This window comes from Mugil cephalus, chromosome 4, assembly GCF_022458985.1.
Source record: "Mugil cephalus isolate CIBA_MC_2020 chromosome 4, CIBA_Mcephalus_1.1, whole genome shotgun sequence".
Taxonomy (NCBI): domain Eukaryota; kingdom Metazoa; phylum Chordata; class Actinopteri; order Mugiliformes; family Mugilidae; genus Mugil; species Mugil cephalus.
The window spans coordinates 11,084,988-11,107,104 of record NC_061773.1 but is presented as its reverse complement, the minus strand read 5'-3'; the positions used below and the strand labels follow the sequence as shown (position 1 = coordinate 11,107,104).

The window sequence follows — 22,117 nt, the reverse complement described above, 5'->3', positions numbered from 1 at the left end:
TGAATCTTTGAACTCTGTTGTCTCTCTCTCTCTCTCTCTTTTTTTGTACTAAACCACATTCATCAAACATCTATAGCTACTCACTACCTTTCACATTAAAATTTCACATTAAAACCCCACACGGGCCATTAGTCTGGGCTGCAGTGGAAAAATTAACTGTCACATGACTTAAATAGTTTTTTTTTTCTCACAGGGGAATGGGTAGAACCCTATAGATAAAAGAGAAAAAATCACAAAGTACAAGGAGGGCCTCATCTAAAGAATGTCTGCATAACAGAAATGGAGAAATCCACTCTAATGATCATTTACCAGGATCATGTTTTAGTCAAGGCAACTTTTATGGTTTTATTACACAGGGTACTTCATCCACATCTGTTGAGCAATCGTTGGGTTGCACAAACATTTGTACATTAAAGTACAAAATAGAGTAGTTGTGTTAGTCAGAACCCCAAATTTATGAAACCGTAAATTTTTAAAATCCTTTGCTTTACAGGGGCCTCCATTAGTCTGAAGAGATTTACATTCATGATATAGTTCAAATGTTTTACAAGAACAACAAGAACAAAAATGTGAGTCATTATATTAGCACAAAGAGGGCGTCTTAATAAGATCAGAGGGTCAATATCTGCGTAAAAGCAACAAAGAGTAATCTACTGTAGTGATCATTTATCTACTTTATATATCAGTTAGTCCGACTTTCTTTATTTTGTTACTTAAGATACTTAATCTTCATGAAGTGATTAGTCATCGGGCAGCACAAACATATATATATATATATATATATATAGTCCATAGTGTAAACACTGTATCATCTTGAGATACGTTTACTTTGAACTTATATTTCTAAGTTATGAAACCTTAAACCTTTTAGCCGAACATCTGCTCCTTTCACTTTAAGATGTTTAAACTGCGCATGTCCTCTTTTAGTCTGGACTGCAGTGGAAAAATTTAGCACAAAAGGGGTCTACTGCTCTTTTATCAAGCAAATTATTATTAGTCCCTCTGCATTTTATTGTTTTATTACATTAGATACTCACTGATTCAACTACAATGCAAAAGTTTATATTACACTACTTAGTTATACCTTCTCTAAAGGAAACATCTTATTTAGTTACTTTAATTGGACTTTTAGAGATACTGCACATAGGAGAATAAATACTACTACAACAACTACTATTACTACTACTACAACTACCTAAATGTATAAAAAGTTGTAATATGTACATAAGTATATGGGTATTCATTTAAAGTCTAAAGTCTGTTCGATGTCCACATAACAGTTGACCCATAACTTTTTTTTTTATTACACTCACTGATGTAACTAAATCATTTTCAGATTCAAAAGACAAACGCGCCACTTTCAATTTGTATTTTTAATTTAACATCTTGTCTAAATGTACTTTTTTTTTTACTTAAATTATCATTCAAATTATGAGGTTACAAAATATTAATGAATCACAGTACAGCATCACATATCAAACCAGTGGTTTACAAACGTCTGAACTCAACCAAGAAATTACCCTTCACGGTTGTGAGGCAGCACTGTAAGTTTTCCCGAGACTTAAAATAATGAATATCTCAATTAATTTCTCATCTTCTACAACAGTAACAACAGTAACATGCTGCTGTATGAATGGATGTTAGAAGATGCACCATTTCAAAGTAAATACCTAAAAAAGTTTGTTGCCTCTCATGAGTAGTGTTTGTTGTGTTTTTATATTAACATACTTTTACTGCAGTAAATGACCTGATGACTGACACCCCATTGAAGACAAGCATTGGTCTTCAACAGGGGGTCTGCGACCCCTAGGGGGTCCGCGGAGGTACTGCAAGGAGGGTGGGGGGGGGGGGGTTGAAAAAATCTTTGGTTGATTAGGCACTTTTGATTGATTTTCTTCAATTTTCCCCCACAAATGTGAATTTCTTTAAATACACATTCACATGAAACCAACATATTTCAGTAGAGGGATAAATGGAGGACTTCATCTTTCAGTCATCACTTAACTCATTCCGTGATACAGCAGCGCACCGTTTCACACAGCACCACACCAGCCCAGACCTGTCAATCTAAACTTCCGTAGACAATAGGCCCCGCCCCCATCGCTGCTCAGCCAGTCACGAGGCCACATATGACACGCTGACTATGTCAGGTTCCCCGCAAGAGCCTGTTCAGTCCCCAGGTGAAATCAAGAAGCACTCTGCATTATTAAGAGAAGAGAAGCTAACAGTGCAGCTCGTTCCAATCAGCCAACTACTGATGCCAAAATGCTTTGCTTTGTTTCATTTTATCTTTTAATGTCACACACACATATGTTTATGTTCACAGCAGTTGCATGACAACCTTATTGCACACTTGAAAAAAAAAAGAAAAAAAAAGAATATTTGAACCTGTGTATTATCTCAATAGCTTAGATAAATAGCACTAGGCTGAGTCTAATATAGTAGATATAACCCCAACACTAATTCCACTTAATCTCTCATCAATTTGGGGATCCTTGGATTATCTACATCTTAAAAACCACAGACACACAAATATTTTACATATCCTTTATTATAACATAAGAACATACAGAAAAATAGGTTTGGTCCATGAAAAAGTCTGCAGATTCATATAACTCTACAGCCCCTCCCCCAGTGTTGTGTTGTTTTTCACGCTGCAGAAGTTCTCCAGCGTTCACGTCAAATCATTCACCTGTCCAAACCCTCGTTAGTGTATTCTTGCAATTCGTTAATAAAATGAGCAACAAATTTCGGCCAGGACCCTCATCTCAACCTCCAACAGGGAAGTGACCACTTAGACCAAAGAGGTCCAGTCTTCAGTCAGTGTACAAAGAAGCTACAACTCGTTGTTTACGGCTTCTCTGCTCAGAATTCAAATGCACATAACCAAAAGCGCAGAAGTTTAAACTCTAAAAATCTGCCGGCGCGGTCCTGCAGACTGCGGCCTTCACGTGGAGTTAAGTCACTGAGAGCGGGGGCCGATTCATAATATAAATACTGGTTCAACTATCTGAGCGTAGACAAAGACTCGAGAAAAAGATCGGCCAAGATAAGTGATACGAGTTTACTTCACATCCATCAGTTTTTTTTTCTGCTCAGTATTTACAAAACTATATTAGACTAGAGGTACTCAGACTAGCTACTTCCATGATAATCTGTACTAGCTAACAAGACAAGTACGGATATAATACATATTATTAAAACAAGGAGCATTGATAATAACAAAAAGGAGAAAAAAAAAACATCATACTAAATGGCACCCTTAACAAACGATAACCGCTTTGCCACAACAATGTATATTCTGCTATGATTGGTTGAGCTTTAAAACATCTCTCTGTGCTTCAAACTGTCAAAACCTAACACACAGTGACACGTGAACAGCCCGACTGATTACAAACACAATCACAATCAATATTCAAATCAACGGGCGAGAGTCTGCGGGCTGCGCCAGGAATCAAAAATATCAAATTTAACTTTAAAATAAAATATAAAAAAAAAAAAAAGTGTGGGGGAACAAAAGAGCCACAGTGGACTCGACACATTCCAGATGATGTGGGGTGTTGTTTTTGTTCCAGGGACTTAATGCATCGCATCCAGGCACAATTTTCCCTCTGCTTTTCATTTCTGTACAATCTGTACTTTTGTGTGAAAACAGTGTATCAAAATGAAAGGAATGCATCGAGGTAAGCCTTAGACATGCAGGAGAAATGATAATGAAATAAAAAAAAAAAATGTGCTCAAGGAGCTCTGGTGTGAGGAAAACCTACAAAAATGAAACCAAACTGCAGTCAAGCTGCAGGGTGAAGACCAAACAAAAACGGACATCCTATATGACGGTGAAACCTTCTAACATCTACGTCTCTCTACGTTTGTCAGAAAGTCAGTGAACATCTCACACACATATTACTGGTTTCTTCTCATTTCCTGCTGCACGTGTGTGTGTGTGTGTGTGTGTGTGTTTAGGTGTTCCTGATGCCCAGCGCCTGCTCCAGCTCCTGCCGCCTCTGCTGGACCTGAAAGATCATTTCACAAAGACGCAACGTTATGAGACAAACTGGGAATAAATGAAACAACAAAATATATGATGCACTCCAACTACCAGGCAGAGGACAAACAGAGTTAATTTATTTGAAGCTACAAACTTGACATTATGTGGAATTCTACAAACTAAAGTCAAGATCACTTTTTATTCAGTGCCCCAACGACACGGTCAACCAATCCTGTGTTTTTGTTTCATCAGTTCATTAGAAAGGGATAACGGCAATGAACGCCTGAGAACCACTGGTCACATGCTGTGTCCACACAACCAGTCACAGAGCAACAACCTACAATTCATTCATTCATATTTGATGAAATCCTGAGATTTCAAGCAACAAACCCCGACACTTGTGACAGAGGTGACACGATATGTCAAGATGTGCAACCATCGCTTTTTCATCTCTTCAATTACAAGTCGACCCATCAAACGTCTGAAATATTTTCAGATTTAAATCAGTGTCCAATTAAAGATCCAATATTGATTCATGAAATCCTAAGTGCACAATGAGAGATTAGTCCTGTGAGGGACTAATCAAAACCCGACAGAAGCTACAACTCTGAGCATCGTCAGCCCTTAAAGCTGATAAATGTCCTCACGCTAAATGTGAAACTAGGGGTAAAACATTGTGGAAATACCACAAATCACCCAAAATTAATGTCATTAGTTGTGTGAAAATCTCTTTCATAACCAAGCAAAATTATTTTAAGACTGAAACGTCTCTTAATGAATCGAGTTCTTGAGCAACACTTCAGCTCGTGACACTTCACTGGTTTCTAACCTTTGTCTCTTGTCATGTAACATTAGCCTCTGTACCAACTGAAAACACAGCTACATGCTAACGCTGGGTGGCTAACACACTCACTGTGTCATCGCCGTCATGTTATATGTCATAACTCAACCTCTTCATTAGTCATTCAACAATTACAATCAATTAGGAACTTTTTGAATAGTAAATTTATAGTTTCATACTTAATGAGATGCCTGATTCTCAAATGTGACAATTTGCTGGTTTTGTTGTTAAATATTAAAGCGAAAATCTGGGATTTATGTTATCGTGTCTAGAAATAATGGACGTTTTCAACTCATTTCTGACAATCAGTTTAAAACCTAATTAGCAGGGAGCCGTCATCACCAAAGCCATTTACGATTCATCCTCTGTGGACGGTGAATGTCTACACCTGTACAACCTTGTTGACAGGATACAAACAGAGAGAACAAGACATGGGTCGAAGAATAAAAAGACGAGAATAAAAAAAAAAACAATAAGTTTTACCTTGGAGTAGAAGTAGCGACAGACCGCCTCCTGAGCCCACGGCTGGTAGTAAAACTCCGCTCTACGCTCCTCTTCTGGGTTTCCCACCACATCTGTCATGGTCTGTTAACAGAGAAAATGTTATTGGGCCAAACCAAATCTCAAGCAGCTGATAATTAAGAAGCGCTGGGTCTTCATCAAAAGGACTGGACTGCTGAGGTGAGAATAACCAGCAGACGCTCTAGAGGTTCAATTTTACGCAGATTTTGCTGAACAAATGCTGCAGGTGGACGACAGCTGGAGGCAGTTCCTGGACTCACAGCGTCCAGCCAGTCAGACGTGTCATTAAATGTTTCACGCTCTGCTCCGGCCTCCCGTGTTACACCCGATCGAGCAGCATGAGCCTCATGTTCGGAGCTGGTGTGACAAATACTATTCGATTCAAACGTGACCAAAAGCCGCACATTACTGCAGCTTTGTCGATTTGTTCTCGTTTTTTCCAGGTGTCACCTCTTGAATCTCTGGAGTCGACATCATTTTATTTCTACTTCAGATAACGTTTGTTTTTGCAGTTGATGCATTCAAATAAGTTTTTTTTTTTTTTTTTTTTTACAGTTTGCCAGGTCACTTTTTTTTTATTTTACAAGAATTAAATCAAAAATATTCCTTAGAAAAAGAGAACAAAAGAAGGAGTCACTCTTCCTCAGTATAAATAAATATTTTATGGAGCGGCAGACAGAGATAAAAACTGTGAAGCTGCACTATGGAGCAGAAGTAAGAATGACAATGTTTGGCAACAGAAGCTGCAGAGTCACGAGAAACTCAACCCGTCTTTCTGCTGAGCAGCGTTCTGATCATTTGAAGTTATCGTCTGTGGAGACACAGCTACTGTTGCTGCTGCATCTTTCTGATCCACGAGGGATTTCTTTTGGAAGTCGGGCTTACTCAGCACGCCATTCATCCGACAAGACAGACACCAGAACCGCATGTTTATATTGGAAACTTTTAGAGAGACTAAAAATGTTTTCCTGAAGCAAAAAACACACATGCCACATCCTATGTCGACAACATTGGTGATGTGTGCTGAAGGTGCAGCATCAGCCGTGACACTGGGTCCAGATAAGAGAGCTTAAAGCTCAGAATAAGGTCCAGTCTAAGGCCACGCCGGACAAACTCACCTTGAGGTCTCTGCACTGGGACTGCAGCCAGTCGTTGATAAAGCCCTGAGGATCTCTGGCGAAACTCAGCATGAACTCCCTCTGGGTCTTCAGCTGGTTGATGGTCTCGATGGTTTCATGGATCTGAGAAGAGTCGAGATCACAGAAGAGGGGGGGCATCACTTGAAAGCAATCTTTAATTTGAAGCGGCTAATGGACCAGAAGGCTGAGGACAGGTGTCTCATTAATAAACATTTTCTATCAAAGAATCCCTCAAATCAAAACTGCGTTAGACTGAGACGTAATGACTATTTAATGCCGCCACAAAATCTATTAGCATTTGTAGAGCTGGAATTACACAGTTGCTCTGACACTTGATGACGTCCTTGTCATCAAATGTTTGACAGTGCTGAAAATAATGGCAATTGTGTTTTAGTATAATATAGTATTTTTCTTGCTTATTTCTTCCAATTGATACGTTCAAAAACATATAATACAGATGTAGTTGACGCGGAGGTCATTTTCCTGTGGTGAAGTAATTAAAAATGTCTAATAACGTGTAATTAATCTTGCAGGTAAATTGGCCTGTATTTACAGGTAAACTGCAGAGTAAGGTGACACATATGCCTCTGACTGTGGTCTAGAAAATAATGTAAAATGTACAAGGGCAGGGAAGAAGACAACTACTAGTGAGTAAAATGTTAAACATTATTTTTGGAGGAAGAAAAACACATTCTACATATTTGTTAAAGGTCCTTTTTCTAATTATTTTGGGCTATTTGTAGCTTTAATACATATTAATTGGTGTTGATAGTAGAGAAGTAATAGCATGACATTGCCGTTGCCTTTGTTTTGCAAGGAAAAGTGAATTTTAATGGTTTGTTTCCAATATAAATCAACTGTTCTGCTCTCCATTAAATCTGAAAAGGTTCTGTTTTGGAAAATGTTCAAACAGGCCTCGTCCCTGTTTTATATGATCCCTCAGAGTGTGTAAATACTCTACAGGCGCTAAGAAAAATTAAGACAGGTTGCGCCGGCCGCCAGGAACAGGGTGTAATCCTCAGATACCAAAAAGTAACAAAATGAATGGCGCCTGTAAACTGTAAACAATCCCCCCGTGTTTACATTGTTGCGTTGTGTCAGGACAAAGACTACACAGAGGGAGGTCTTCTGGCAGAACGGCTTTGTGCCTTATCAATGTGATTACAGTCCCTCCAGCCAAGGTAACGGCTGCCAGCAGGAGGTCAAGAAGACCCGGCCGACCTCAGACCTGGGTGGGGAGAAAACCGTAATACCCAGGCGGCTACTTCAGGGAGTAAATGTGTGTGAAATTGGCCTCAGCAGGATCACAAAACGAGGGAAAAGCAGCACCGATGGTTGAGTGTAAGTGGGCAAAGATGAGAAAAAAAAGTATATTCACTTTTCTTTTAAAACAGTCCTAGAGTGGTTACAGCGGAGAGAAGCTCTCATGTGGAAAACTGACAAGACGTATTCTGTGCTCTACATAGCAAGTCGACTTAGCAGAATATCAAAGCCAGAAAAAACCCCTCTAGGAAACAGGAAACACTGCTCCCACCTTGGATAAACAGCTCTTGTCTAAATCTCTCTGGACAAAAGCAATCACGGATTGTCTGTACCTTGTTGTCCAGTCCAGCGATTTCCTGCTGACTCGCTGTGGAGAGCAGGAAGGAGTTCATCTGAGTCTTGAGCGTGTCGTCCACCTCCACATCAATGTCATAGCAAGCAGTCTTCTTCTGGTCATTGGGGTCCACACTGTTGACACAGTGGTTACGTTACCTCAGCAAATAATAAACCAAGATGGATTCATAGTATGGAAATGTCACAGGTTAAGTACTTTCACTTTTACTATTTTTATTAAAAAAATAAAAAAATAAAAAAGCAGCTATTTTGATCAGCGTTTTTTTTTTCAGCACCTGATCACGTGGTTGATGATGATGGGCTCCGGAGGCATCAGGAGTGCATGCAAACGCTGCGGGATCTCAGAAAACTTCATTCTCTGGGTCTCAAAGATCTGAAAAATGAAGCCAAACTCCAGTTATTGCACCGTAGTTCATTTAAAACTTTTTGATGGATGTGTGTGTGTTAGCTAGGAAACACTGGTTGGGCTGAAGCTAATATGAACCATTCTTGCATTTGGTCACATAGAAATAACACGACCTCATTTACCAGACACTGTGAAATTGTATTATGAGGAAAATGCAATACTATTTTATAAAATCTTATTGTCTATTTAATGACTATCGACTTTTGTTCATTTGTGCTGAATATTCCTCACAAGTTTAACCCTTTGCTGCTTTTGTGTTCATCGTCCCTGGTCTGAATAATTTCCTCCTGAAGTGTTTTGATTTTTCTATCTGCATCTAGAGCGAATCATTAGTCCTCAGCTCTAACATTATTCCACTTTTTCCACATCCCGAATGAAGTTACAGTGAAATACGAGCATCGCAGTAACCATATAAAACATTTATTTCACAATTCAGCTGCTTAGAAATTCAACTTTAACCTTCGCGAATCCCCTGTTTATCTTGGAAGGGAAAGAAATAGCCTGAAAGAAAACGTGAGTCCATACAAGGACAAAGAGACAGACATACTGAGGAACATCAAGAACAAGAGTTCCCAAGGACAAATATGAGTCCATCCCTTCAGCTCCAAGTACGAACTATAATTTGTGCGATGACGAGGGCTCGTTGGTGCCTCAGAGTTTTCCCATGAAATTTTAATATAATCAAATCTGTGAAAACTCAACTCACCTGCTGCAGGTATTTGTCACAGTTGATGAACTCGCGCTCATGCGGGTCTTGGAGTTTGTGGGTCTTGACGTACTGCCACAGGGCCTGAATGATGACGGGTCTGGTCTGGGTGTGGATCCCCAACATGCGAGCCAGTCGTGGGTCCAGCTTGAACTGAGGGGGCTGTAAAATAAACAGAGTGAAGAACCGGAGCGCTGACAAAAGTAAGATGATGGGAAACGGGTTTGAAAAGCAAGCGGAGTAAACTCCTGAGCCGTTACCTGATAATCAAGCATGAGCAGAACGGTGCAACGGACTCCCACGTCACCTGGCCTCTTCACCTGGAAACCGTCCGTCTCCTGGGTGGTGGCGGTCCTGTGCCACTAAAACGAAACAGGGAACACCTCAGTAAACAAGCGGAACATTTACAGATTGGTTTATAAATTAATCCTATTTTCTTCAAATGTCACAGCAACAATGCAAAATAATCTGCTCATCTGAAACAAATGACACTTTGAACACTGGTCTTTTCACAGAAAAAGGCAAAAACACACTTATTACCCTCACTGGGTACACTAGTAAAAATAATAAATAAAACTATCTCACAGTAAGTTTTAGCTCCACTGAGGTTAAATGTTGATTCATCATGGACAATCCATCCCATCCACTACACCGAACACTAGAGGCCGTAAATGCTACAGGACGACTTTCATACCCTCACACTCCATCCAGCTGTATAACAGCTGTAATTTATGCATCAACTAAGCTACTGTGTCACTGGGCTAAGCTAAATGTCAGACACATCTTTGAGCTTAATTGAAGTTGAACTACAGTCTTCATTATGATCACACGGCTACATCACCTCAACTTTCTGATGCTGTCTCAACATAAACAGTCGCTAGTGTACCTAATGTTTTGCCGTGTATAATCCGAGTTAAACAAATGATCTTACTTCCACGAGGTGATTATCTGGACCGTACAGGTCTTTGTCCAGCTCGATCACCAGGGACTTGAAGAATGAAGAGAACTTCCTCTTCTGTTTGGTGGCTTCATACTTGGACACAGCCGTCTGCAAACAAAATAAAATGATTTATTGTATTTGCATGATAAAAAAAAAAATGAATCATCTAAAAAGGGTAACATTTAGTTTCTACTGTTTAAAGCTTACATCTTCCAGCAGACGCCCCTCAACACGAAGCTCCCATGATGCAACAGTTCCTTCTCCATCCTCTGCATCAGGTTTTGCAGGGTTAAAGGTGTTGGATATAAAGATCCGCAGCTTCCTCTTTTGCTGGAAAATAACAGTAATAACAAGATTCAAATTCACGTCCAAACTGATCAGCAGCAGTAGTGAACAACCTTCAGTTTGAAGTGAACAAACACTTTTGAAATCCTCAAATATCTGTCTGAGTGGATAAACTATATTGCAGGCAAAGATTAGATTAGCTCCGCTGTGATTGCATGCTGCGTGAGCTAAGATAGCATCAGAGTAATGGTTTCTGACTGTGGACACAGAGAGGACAACCAGCTTATGATAATAAAACATCTGTCAGACGATCAAGTGGAGTTCAGAAAAAAAAAATTGCTTTACATAGAGACCTGTCAAGTGTAGGAGTAATTAGATGAGCCCTGGGGATGTGAATGGCACGGGAGGTAATTCAATGTGAACAGGAGTGATATATGGAGTGACGGGTTGAATTGAATCATACCTTAATGGGCCTCTTGAGGGCCTCCTGAATGTCCAGCCTCTTGCGCATGATGGTCTGGTCCAGCTTCCTCTCAAAAGCCAGCAGATCCATGTAAGCCTGAGACTCTGGGACCAGTTCCCTGATCTGAAAGAGGACAAAATGATGAGCTGCAAACTACGGTCATGGAAACTGGACTGAACTGAACATAACCAGAACATGTGACACTGCTGCTCAATATGAAAGATCCAGTTTGTGCTTCTTTTCCTATCTGCCAGATCCTGACAAAGGAACCGATCGATCAGATACAACCCTGATTATCTACATCCCCCTTACGCCTGTAGTGTTGCTACATGATGTCTAGTCAGAGAGTGTGTGATCACGGCTGTGTTTCCTTAACAAGTCTATATGTGCCAGGCACAACCCTCTAATGGTACAGAAACACCAACAGACATCAAAGAATATTGAGAAAGAAGGACGTCTGTGACAGTGTCTGGGCCAAAGTTATGCTCTGTCACATGGCTTCATGAAAGGAAATGACTCTAGATACCGGCAGGTGAAAGTCGTCTACATAACTGGTTCAAAAAGGGAAACCTGAGGAAGTACTATGAGTTAGGAGGCTGGGACACTAACTTCAGTTGGTTGACAGTTTATTCATTAGATATTTGTGTATGTGAATGTTCATTGTTGTGTTTAAAAGGTAGAAATGCTGGTGACAGACGTCTCACTGGGCGTCAGTCGTACGAGACGCAGCAGAAAGACAAGAACATTAGTGGCCAAACAGCAGAAAATGGCCGGCTTGGTGTGTGACAAAGCTGAACTTGACAGAAGAAAAAAAAATAAATAAATAAAAAAACTTTGTTACAGCATTGTCTAAAATTAGCAGGAGGCAGCGGTTAGTGAAAAGAAAAAACTGCCAAACATGGACCACAACAAAAATGCCAACGAGCCGCAAACATCCGCACCAATAACCTCTGTACAGCAGCTGCATGTGTCTCTCTCTCTCTATGGAAACGACTGAACGGTGTTTAAATGTACAAATTTACAGCATAAAAATAGACGAAAAGGACGTGGCTAACAATAGTATTATAACAACACAATGAAGGAGAAATTACCTAAATGAAAGTTAAATTCGGAGAAGATGCGGCTATTTTGGTTCAGTTCATGATGCACAAACACTGCACGAGAGTCAGGCCGCCTTTTATCTTTAGGAGGGTGCAGGCAGTCAGCACTTTAAACAAAGGGCAGTTGTTAAAAGGGCCACTTAAATTAAAGTTCAAATGGAACGGCAAATGTAATCTCGACAACACAACCAAAGCCAGAATTAATGGATTTCCATGCACGGCGGTTTGATTAATACTCACCCTCTGAGGTAGAATTTTATCAGCCATCTTCTTTTTCTTTGTGCTGTGAAAACAAATTATGAAAACAAGATAAATTAGTCGGTGAGACACAGTGGCTCGGAGGGTCTTTACAAGAAGACAAAGGAGTTGGTTAAAATTCTTTGGTGTGAAGTTTTGCAGTGTCCAATACTAAACACACACACACACACACACACACACACACACACACACACACACACACACACACACACACACACACACACACACACACACACACACACACACACACACACACACACACACACTATTGGGCCAAGCTGAATATTCACACATGGCTCCAAATACAAACATCCCACCAAATCCATGCGGCTTCTCTCTTTTCAGCTTGTACTTTCTCAGGCAGCTAGTTAGTCAAAAGTATCGATTAGGCTCCTGCTCATATCAAGACATTAATTCTTCTTCTTCACAGGCTGAAATCATTACAGAAAACTATTAATGCAACAGAATTAAACTTCATCTTCAACTATCGATCTCGTGCTGTAAGTGAACCGGGAGCGTTTGGGGAGGGGACTCACTGCTGGTTGCGGTTCTGCTGCTGCTGAACCTGCTGAATCTGTTGGGGCGCCGGTCTTTTGCGGGACGGATCCATCACCCCCGGCATCCCGGGGCGAGAGACGGGGCTGCCCCCGTACCCTGGGGGGCCCATGGCTGGTCCCTGTGGGGTCATACGGTTGGATGGAGGCATGCCTGGTCTCTGAGGAGAAAGATAAGGAAAAAATATTGATTAAAACTAAAAAGCTGACTAGTTGGTGACTGGCAGCGTAATCACACCAGCCCACAGGTATAAACTCTGACACTGGATTAACACACTACGGCGCAGGCTTTGTGTAGAGCCCTTTAGGGTGAATAAACCAGCTTAAAGCTCAAAAATAAAAAGTTTTGCCCCATGAAATAAATCCCTGGACCAGAGTGAGTTCTTGTTCACAATATTTCTGAGCTCCCAGGATTTAAAATTGGATTTAATGAGATTTAGTTTGTCAGTAAAAATTAATAAGGTGATATCTCAGTCATTTGACTCGTCCGTTATAACCCCAAAGGTGACGGGTTCAGAGGAAGTAAACCCGACTAGGTGAAATCTGTGCCCATCGATAACCTTGTAAGTGGATTGGTGGAGCCAGTTACGGCATCAAACCAGCAACATAACGAATTAATAACGTCTGTATTTCTATCTGACTTTGTGACTTGTGAGCTGGTGTGTAGGAGTGAAGTTCAAGCCGCAAAGCACACAGACTGGATGTTCAAGGCCAGCGTGATGAATGCTTTGAAAAGGCATTCGAGGACAACAAATTATACAATTAATCCACTTTGGTCCATACTCACACTGCGTAACGCGACATTTTCGATAAAGCACACGATTAAAACAAAAACCGTGCGGTAACGTAACTAAATATGCGGGAAAATCCTTAGCAGCGCGCCTCCTTATGCAAATGTACCGATTCTAAAATGAAAACTAATTTAACACAATAACGTTTTGCACGCCTGTTTCAGAAAGGTAAACACGAAACGACCACCGCAGCCTTACTCACCAAGCCTTGTGCTAAGAACTCAAACAGGCGACTTCTCGTATTTGACTGCATGAGTGCAGGCGAGAACTGCAGATAAATAGCAAATCGCTGATAGCAGCTTTTCCTCCAGAAGTCAGTACAACAAATGAGACAGATGAAGGCGAAACAAGCTATCCCCTCTGCCGGAGGGTGTGAGGGGAGGACGACTTGAGTGACGGACACAGACTCCTCAACAATAAAGGCCAGATGAATGGGCTCTGCCTTTTCCACACAGCGCAGTGTAGGCAGAAAGGGAACTGTGTGTCGATCAGTTAATGCTTTTTTACACTATACATCAGTGCAACCTTGGTTTGCCTGAGAACAAGCAGAGATCTGCAGTATTCAGAGTATGAAGCCTCCCTGACTGTGTTGTGAAAGGCTGCTTGTGTGAGTGAAAGCAGCCAAGGACGTTTGAGGAGAAAAAGATGTGACATACTTTCAATGAACTGTGCTAGGAGACGGCAGTAGCTAAGCAGCAGACACTAGAAAAAGTAATAAATGATTCGCCGCTGCTATCGTGATTTCGAATACAAACACCCTAAGAAACAGCACATCAGTTGGAAATGACATAATAAAATGTTCAGTAAAAAAACAACAGAGATCAAAGATATAATCCCACTTTAGGGTGTGCTTTGCTCTCTGAAGGAAAATGCAGTAACAACTCTGAAGTTGTGCGTTTGAAAACATTTAGCAGTTCGAGTCCTGCTTAACTCAAAAAAGATGTTTTGTTTGATACTAAAAAGGAGATTTTATGTTCGCCGCCTGTAAAGTGTTGGAACGTTTGTCTGCATTCGCCTTGAATCTTAGTTTGACACATGGACCTTGATTCTGTAACACAACGAGCAGGACATATTTTGTACCCAGCAGTTTGACTTTTGAAAAGAACCACTTCTTTACTGGACTTTCATTGAGGAGAGACAGAGCAGCCGCAACTTTAAGAGGTTTTTAATTGTTACTTTAACTTCTTTTGTGGAAGACGACATAAAGGATGAGTCTTAAAGTAAAAATGTTGAGCAGATTTTTTTTTATGTTTAGTTTATGTTTTGTTTGCAATGTGATTACAAATTTGCATAAGAGTAAAACGTGTTTACAATGTAGTAAAAATGTATTACATCAAGGAAACAAACAGCAGCTTATACCTGTTTACTACATAAGATTTGGTGCATTGTATCATTTTAGACGGACAAAAATAAACTCATGGATATTTTCACACCACTTTTCAGTCACTAAACCGTAGATTTTCTCTTTGTGAAGAGAAGATTAAACTGATACCGGTGCTGGTGACACAGCAGCTTTACCTGGACCCCAGAGTTTAAGGGTGAAAACAGGGACTAAAGAAAATCATATTCTAAAAGTCCTGGTTCTAATAGTTAATGGTGCTGCTGCTGAAGATCGTTTACATCTTTGATTAATCTGCACATCTTTCTGTAGAAATTAGTACAAAAGTTACGGTTACAATTTTTCACAAACCAAAGTGACACAACTAAACCTCCCACAACATGTATGACGAAGAAATGTAAATTATGCAAAATAAGAAAAAAAAAATAGCGACAGACTCATTTCCTGCTGCATCTATAATTAGCCAACAAATTACGAGTTTGCCCAAATATTTACCCATTTGCCCACAAACGGGGAATCCACGAGCACAGTTATGGGATTACTGCACTTGCACGATTTAAAAGTCTGCAGAGTGACCGCCTCGGTCCACTTACTTTGTTGTATAATACAGTTTGATAGCTAGTCAGCTGATAGTGATTTTACCAAACCTGTGCAATTTAGGAAATCTGTTTGGGACGCAATAAAGTGCACCCACGGTTCATGTGGTGCAGCCTGATAGCAGCTCGAAGCTCTCGTGTTTATTTCTTTTAACAACTAGCTCTGATACAAACCGGTGTTGATGTAGCCTATTCATTCAAAAGTAGACTTAGCTGAACAACTTTTGAATTCAACATTTGTCTGAACTTATCGAAGTTCGGCTTTGAGGCATTAGAGGCTCACTAAATTAAAGCGGTTTCCAACCTATTCGAGCACTCTTTGTGTGTCTTATAGTAGAAAAGTGTCCTAAACAGAGTGATTAGCAGTTAGCAGGCTAGGCTAGCTGCTAGCTACCCTCAACGTTAGCAGGCGGGAGGGTTAGCAGATCCAAACAACTAACAAACTCTCCGTCAGTCCCTAAAAGTGCCTGGTTTAAAGGTTCTTTGCAGCGGCCGCTTCTCGACCGGGCTGTCGGTTAGTGTGAGACGTGGATCGCACCGGAGACGGCGGCGTCCACGTTAGCCATCGGTGACAAAGCAGCGGCCAGAGGCTTTGTTCTTTCTAGCGGACTGGCTAAGATGGAGCCATATCTCACCGGGTAGCCCGGCCCGGGCATCGGGGAGCGGTACATGTGGTTCTGCGCGGCCGACGAAGGTCCCATTCTCCCAGACGGAGTCCCCGGGCCCATGCCCGGTCCTGCGCCCGGTACCGGAGGTCCAGGTCCCATTGCTCCTCCGCCTCCACCACCACCACCAGCCGTCGGTGCCGACTGGAACCCCCCTCTGGCCGCCATCTCCTCTCTGAATGTCGCCGCCGCCGGTGGAGGCGCGGAGCTACCGCGAGAGCTAGAGCGAGAGCGAGAGCGAGGTTTTAGGCGGTGGCGCGTTCAAGATTGCACAGTGCCGCCCTCTGATAGATGGAGGTACTGCAGCAAATGTTTGGCAAATGGCCCATGAGTTAGTTAGATAGATAGATAGATAGATAGATAGATAGATAGATAGATAGATAGATAGATAGATAGATAGATAGATAGATAGATATTTACTTTATTCATCCCAAACTGTGAAATTTCACTTTTTTTTTGATAGGTCCTGGATCTTCATATATATGTAACATAATAGTCAACCTGATAAAGTGTACTGTATTTATAGAAAACAGCTTCATCACTTGAAATAAAACACACACACACAACAAATATAATGATACTGAGTTGCACAATCGCAATACAAAAACTGCAGCTTATCTACTCCCGTTGTTTTTAGTAGTTTAATTTTATTGTTTATAGGGGAAGCTGTGGAGTAGTGTTTAGAGGTGCAGCTTGGGGATGGACCATGCACACACACACGGCTGCAGTGCACTGAGCACGCACCTAACCCCCAATTTGCTCTCCAGGCACGGCCCACCTGAGGCCACAGTACACTGTGTGAACAAATGGACGGGTCAAACAGCAGGAACATAATTTCCCCTCGGGGATCAATACACTCCCCTTTACTTAAGGTGTAGTAAAGTATTAAATGTCTCCAGGGACTGTTGTAATATAACACATGATGTCCTCAGATTATTATTGGTCTTATTTTCTAATTGTTCTAATTGTTCTGTATAGTAGTGAGGATGATTAATGGTTATTTTTTCTTCCATCATGACTTGCATCTTAATTATTCATTATTTCTATCTGCCTGTTCTCCATACACTAATTCTGTTGAAGTCATTTTAGACCTGCCTCCTTTTCTGGCCACATTTTCCCACCGGCAGCATCACCTCATTATCATCACTTTACTTTATTTGAAAAGGGACAGCGTACAGCTCAAACATAAATGTCACCATTTGATTCACTATACCAGATTATAGCTTAAAGCTAATTCGCACCTCACTACGCATTCATCTTTCTCATTAGTCTCCTTGATGCATATGTTGATTGTCTTTGTGTTCTCCGGCTTTTCCTTCCCAGCGGCCACAGACGCGTTCGTTCTTGTCTGTGTTGTTTGACCTGTTCACCTGGATCTAAGTTTCTCTCCAGTCCCTTTCTGCTATACCTCCATTACCCAGAGAACAGAGCACAAACCATCACGATGTTTTTGTCCATCCGTTGTTGGATGTTATTGGAAATAATTACAAAGTAGCAAATTATCGCATTTACGAAGCTGAAATCATGAAATGTTTGGCATCTTTGCTGAAAAAAAAAGCAAAGGACTGCTTTCAGGTGGTCAAGCAGTAAATATTATTTGTATTACCACACCATGTAAAGAATCGAAAAGCTGTCAGATAAATGTAAGGATCAGTTACTGCAACATTTCTCCCTGAACAGAATAACACTTGATTAGGTCAACGTACAAATAATGGCCGACTGTAATTTTCAATTAAACAAAATAAAGGACAAATAATTATTTGAGAAATTATCCTGACATGAAAATTACTGGCTGTAAATTCACTATTCAAAGACAGGAGCAGCGAGGTGATGACACTTTGATTGCATTGTTCTTCTCCCGATGTTTAACTGTATTGAGAAATTGTTACCTTTTGTACGAGGGACCACAGACAGTTTACTCTGGTATAGTTTCACAGATGTGCTTAATATGTTCTATACTGTCCCTGTTAACTAAATAAATAATTCAAAATTATATTCACTTTGTGTTTGTCTCCTGCTCATCCACCTACACGGACTGAAAAGGTCAACTTAAACCAAACCAGACAGCATCTGCAGCTTTCACAGAGAGACATATGGAAACGAACAGAAACTCTACAGTGGATGTATAGATTTGATTGATATGGGTTTGAGGTCCTTGGCAGATATGTCGTTCCAGTCGTCACCTTTTATTCTCCAGTGTCTCTTCATGTAATCCCAGACTGACTCTACGCAGTTCAGATCAAGACTCTGTGGGGACCAAACCATCTGCTTCGGGATAATAAAGAGACAGACGTGCTTCTTTCACCACTTGGTTTCTGGCGCATATTTGGTGCAAATGGAAACTTAAAACCACCAGTGAAAACAAAACCAGAACGAGCTTTTCAGTGATCTTGAGCAGTTAATCAATCGAAATAAAATCAGTTGGCGAGATCAATTATTAAACATTTTAAACACTCACATAAACTTTTGTTTTTTTTTCACAAAAAAATATCCCAATAACAAGATAATTCTATTTTTTGTTCTTTACAACCATAGGACACGAGACACAAAAACAGCAACAAACACTACAGAGGGTGTCGCAGGTGGCAGATGGCGGCTAATTCACCCCAAAATGACAATTAAATCTCTAAAAAACTAAACAAACACACCGAAATGCTTTGAACGTTCAGAGCTTTTATTCTGCTTTGGTTTCCTAGCATGTAACTTGAAAGCCAAGTCACTCGTTCCGACGTACGCTAAAAAGAAAAATCACAGCGCATTCTCTTTCATCCCAGCAGGGGTTCATGAATTCACAAATCAAAACCCTTCCCCGTTGATGAGGCGATCTAAATCACAGCCACTGCGCCGCTGCACTGGATGCCTCTTGAATTCACCTTCTTTGAGTGTTTGCTTCACTGCGCTTTTATGCGAGGACACGGGAAGGAAGTAAACAAGTCAGATGCAGAATCAAACCCTTTTCCCGTGCCTAAACTTTGATGTCACTACGCTTCCCCTCAATTAGAATGGAGCCCCGGCAGTACAGAACATGGCATCCCATCTGTTTGCGTAGCCTGTGTTTGATTAGAGTGGGCTTGTGTGAGCTGCATACAAGAGAGGACGGGAGGAGGGGGATACATTGTGGTTTTTGGAACGCGGTGTCTGAAATCCTCCTTTATGGGACAACAGTATCTAATGTGCTGCATTGTGCTTCAAATCTCCAGAGGGGATTTAACATCTTGTGTGGATAAGACGGCAGCTGATTAGGTTTATTCCTCACAGGCCCTCCCGACAGACGGGACAGCGAGCAAATGAGCAGCGAGGTTCGTGCTCACCGGTGACAGGAGAAATTCAGGGGGACCCGGGTCGGTCGGATATCTAGCGTTTTGGACGGTGAGAAACTTGACTGCGCTACAATTATTAATCCTCTTAACGAGCCGAATGTACAATGGGGCTCAGAGGAGCCGGCCACTGCCTTATCTGTGACAAACGGCTGAGCGGCCTAATTGCACCGAGAGATCTGACAGGATAAATTTATACCAGGGACGTGACTCACACGACATGAAAGCTGGAGGACAGAGACGAGTTGGAGTGACAGTTCTGTCACGTCTGGACAGTGTAGATCCAGAAACATGAAGCGTCACGGTCCGACTTCACCCAGTTGGTTTAGCTGGAAAACAACACAAGAAAGTGCTGCTGCTCTGACCAGTTGTGTTTTATTACTGTTGAGTAATGAGATAATTAAATGTGCAGAAATATTGCATTGCATGGAGTATTATGCATTCAGATATTTACATAAATAAAGCATTATTTGCATTAAAACATGAGCAAAGTGCCGGTTAAAGTAGTTTATTTTACTTTATCACAGTTATTTATACACTGCCTCAGTCGCCACCAAAACAAAAGGCTTCAGCTTCGATCCATTCACTCTGGCGTCGCCCCGATAAGTTTCTGCAACGTCACAAGATTTATTTCCATCCAGTGTCGCATTCCTCTGTCACCAAGATCTCGTATTGACGGCGGGAGAATCTGACCACTGAGCGAAGCCTCCTCCAGCACATCCCAAAGATGCTCAGCGGGGTTCAGGTCTGGACTCCGCGGAGGCCGATCCATGCGTGAAAACGATGTCTCATGCTCCCTGAGCCACTCTTTCATAATTTGAGCCCCGCGAATCCTGGCATTGTCATCTTGAAATATGTCCGTGCCATCGGGGAAGAAAAAAAAAATCCATTGATGGAATAACCTGTTAAAATCACCTTACTTTTTTTTTTGGAAAAGCTTCAGGCACAAGTGATCCTGTCCCTGACCACTGCCTCTTCTCCATCCTTTTCTTCTGTCCCAATTCCCTCTTTTTTTCTGTCTGTACCCAGCTGCCCCCACATACAAGATGGATTGAAATTTTTCTTTGTCACTATCACTATTGTTTTTTTTTGATAAAAACTGGCACAGGTGACCCTGAACCATCCATTAGCTATGCCGCTATAGGCCTGTGCTGCTGGGGGACGTCCCATGACGCATCAAGCGCCTCCCCTCTACCTTTTTATTGCTCTTCATGCTTTCATACGCTGCCATAGCATGACAAAAACTGAATCCGTCTCCCCGTTTTCCTTTCATACGAGGAATTTCTTCCCTAAACGTCGTCACCTTAGTGGCTCAGGCTTCACGGGCTCTGTGAATCAACTTTCATTTAGGATAGTCACGAGGGAGATGTTAAAAGTTGCAGCACCACTACAGGCGAAACAACGCATATGGTAAGATGAAGTCACTGCACGCAAAGTGGGACCAGCTCTAACCTGGACATTTTTAGCGCGCACATAAATGACAGAGCGCAGCGCGGCACATTAAGGAATTGTGCCACGGGGGCGTAATCTTCTTGTTGATGCAGATAATACGATGCGATAACAGGATTAAGAGGAAATTACCTCTGATTTAAGAGGCGTGCGAGCGCGGGCTCGCTGACAGCAGAAGGCAGATGATTAAAGCGTCAGATGTGGGTGAAAACATCAGCACAACAAGTCTCGTTAAAACACAACAACAGACATTGGAGGCTCCCTGCATGCAAACGGCCCCCCCTCCCTCCCTGTAAATCACAACCAGCTGCCCCTGGTGATTAGCCCAGAGTGTTGCAGTCATTTCAGAGGAGCAGACAGTTTGGGTTACATTCCATTAGAGCAGCATTTCTCTCTCATACTGTCCAAAGTTTGGCTGCGTATCAGCCGACAAAGGTGAAATCAAGGTGGGAGCAGTCATCTCTGATCTTTTTATCTGGGAGTAAATGAGGCCTCGTAATGATTTAAACGTATTCGGAGAGGGGATGCCAACAACACGGGGAATCGAACAATTAAGGCCACAGGAAACTCTCGCTAATCCAGAATTTTCAGAAAACATTTGTTTTTTTTGTTTTTTTTCTCGGTTTGTCTGAACTCCCGCTGGTATCTTCACCTCCCACACAACCCCCACCTGCTTTGCTCTGGAGCCTCATCAGGATGCAGTAAGCATCTTCTGCAGGATTTCTGTCACTGGCAGACGGCTCTCCTGTATCCCGGACCATGCAATCTTCTGAGTCGCAGACTGTCCCTCAGACAAAGACATGAAATGCCAACGTGAACCGAAGGAGTAGCCTTCATTTGTTTCTCAATTCATTTGTCTTTCTTGGCAGGTACAGCAAAAAACAATATAAAAAACCACCAGGGGGGCAGAATCACGTGTGAGACGTTCAAAACAGGAAGAAAAAAAAAAAGAAAAATCTCCATCAGATGTTGCGGATGATTTCCAGGAGACTTCGTGCGTGTGTTTACGCGCGGTTGCCAGCTGATGTTTCCACTCCGGATAATGAAATATTAATGCGCGCTCACATTTGATGAACAATGCTGATGAGTGGTTTTCCTCACTAAAAGAGGGCATGAAAGAATAATAAGGCAAAAGCAAACT

The 22,117-nt window shown here is 41.6% G+C and overlaps 1 protein-coding gene across 1 annotated transcript; it reads right to left on the bottom strand.

Moving 5' to 3' along the window:
* Positions 1 to 2,533: 2,533 nt before the first annotated feature.
* On the bottom strand, positions 2,534 to 16,421 carry smarcd1 (SWI/SNF related, matrix associated, actin dependent regulator of chromatin, subfamily d, member 1). The gene is made up of 13 exons (XM_047583162.1): positions 16,181 to 16,421; positions 12,802 to 12,980; positions 12,248 to 12,290; positions 10,908 to 11,030; positions 10,367 to 10,489; positions 10,151 to 10,267; positions 9,480 to 9,581; positions 9,220 to 9,381; positions 8,383 to 8,480; positions 8,086 to 8,221; positions 6,470 to 6,592; positions 5,313 to 5,414; positions 2,534 to 4,013 (listed from the first exon to the last, which is right to left on the bottom strand). Exons 1-13 carry the CDS (start codon positions 16,376 to 16,378, stop codon positions 3,960 to 3,962), a joined length of 1,560 nt encoding a protein of 519 aa, XP_047439118.1. The 5' UTR covers positions 16,379 to 16,421; the 3' UTR covers positions 2,534 to 3,959.
* Positions 16,422 to 22,117: the final 5,696 nt, after the last annotated feature.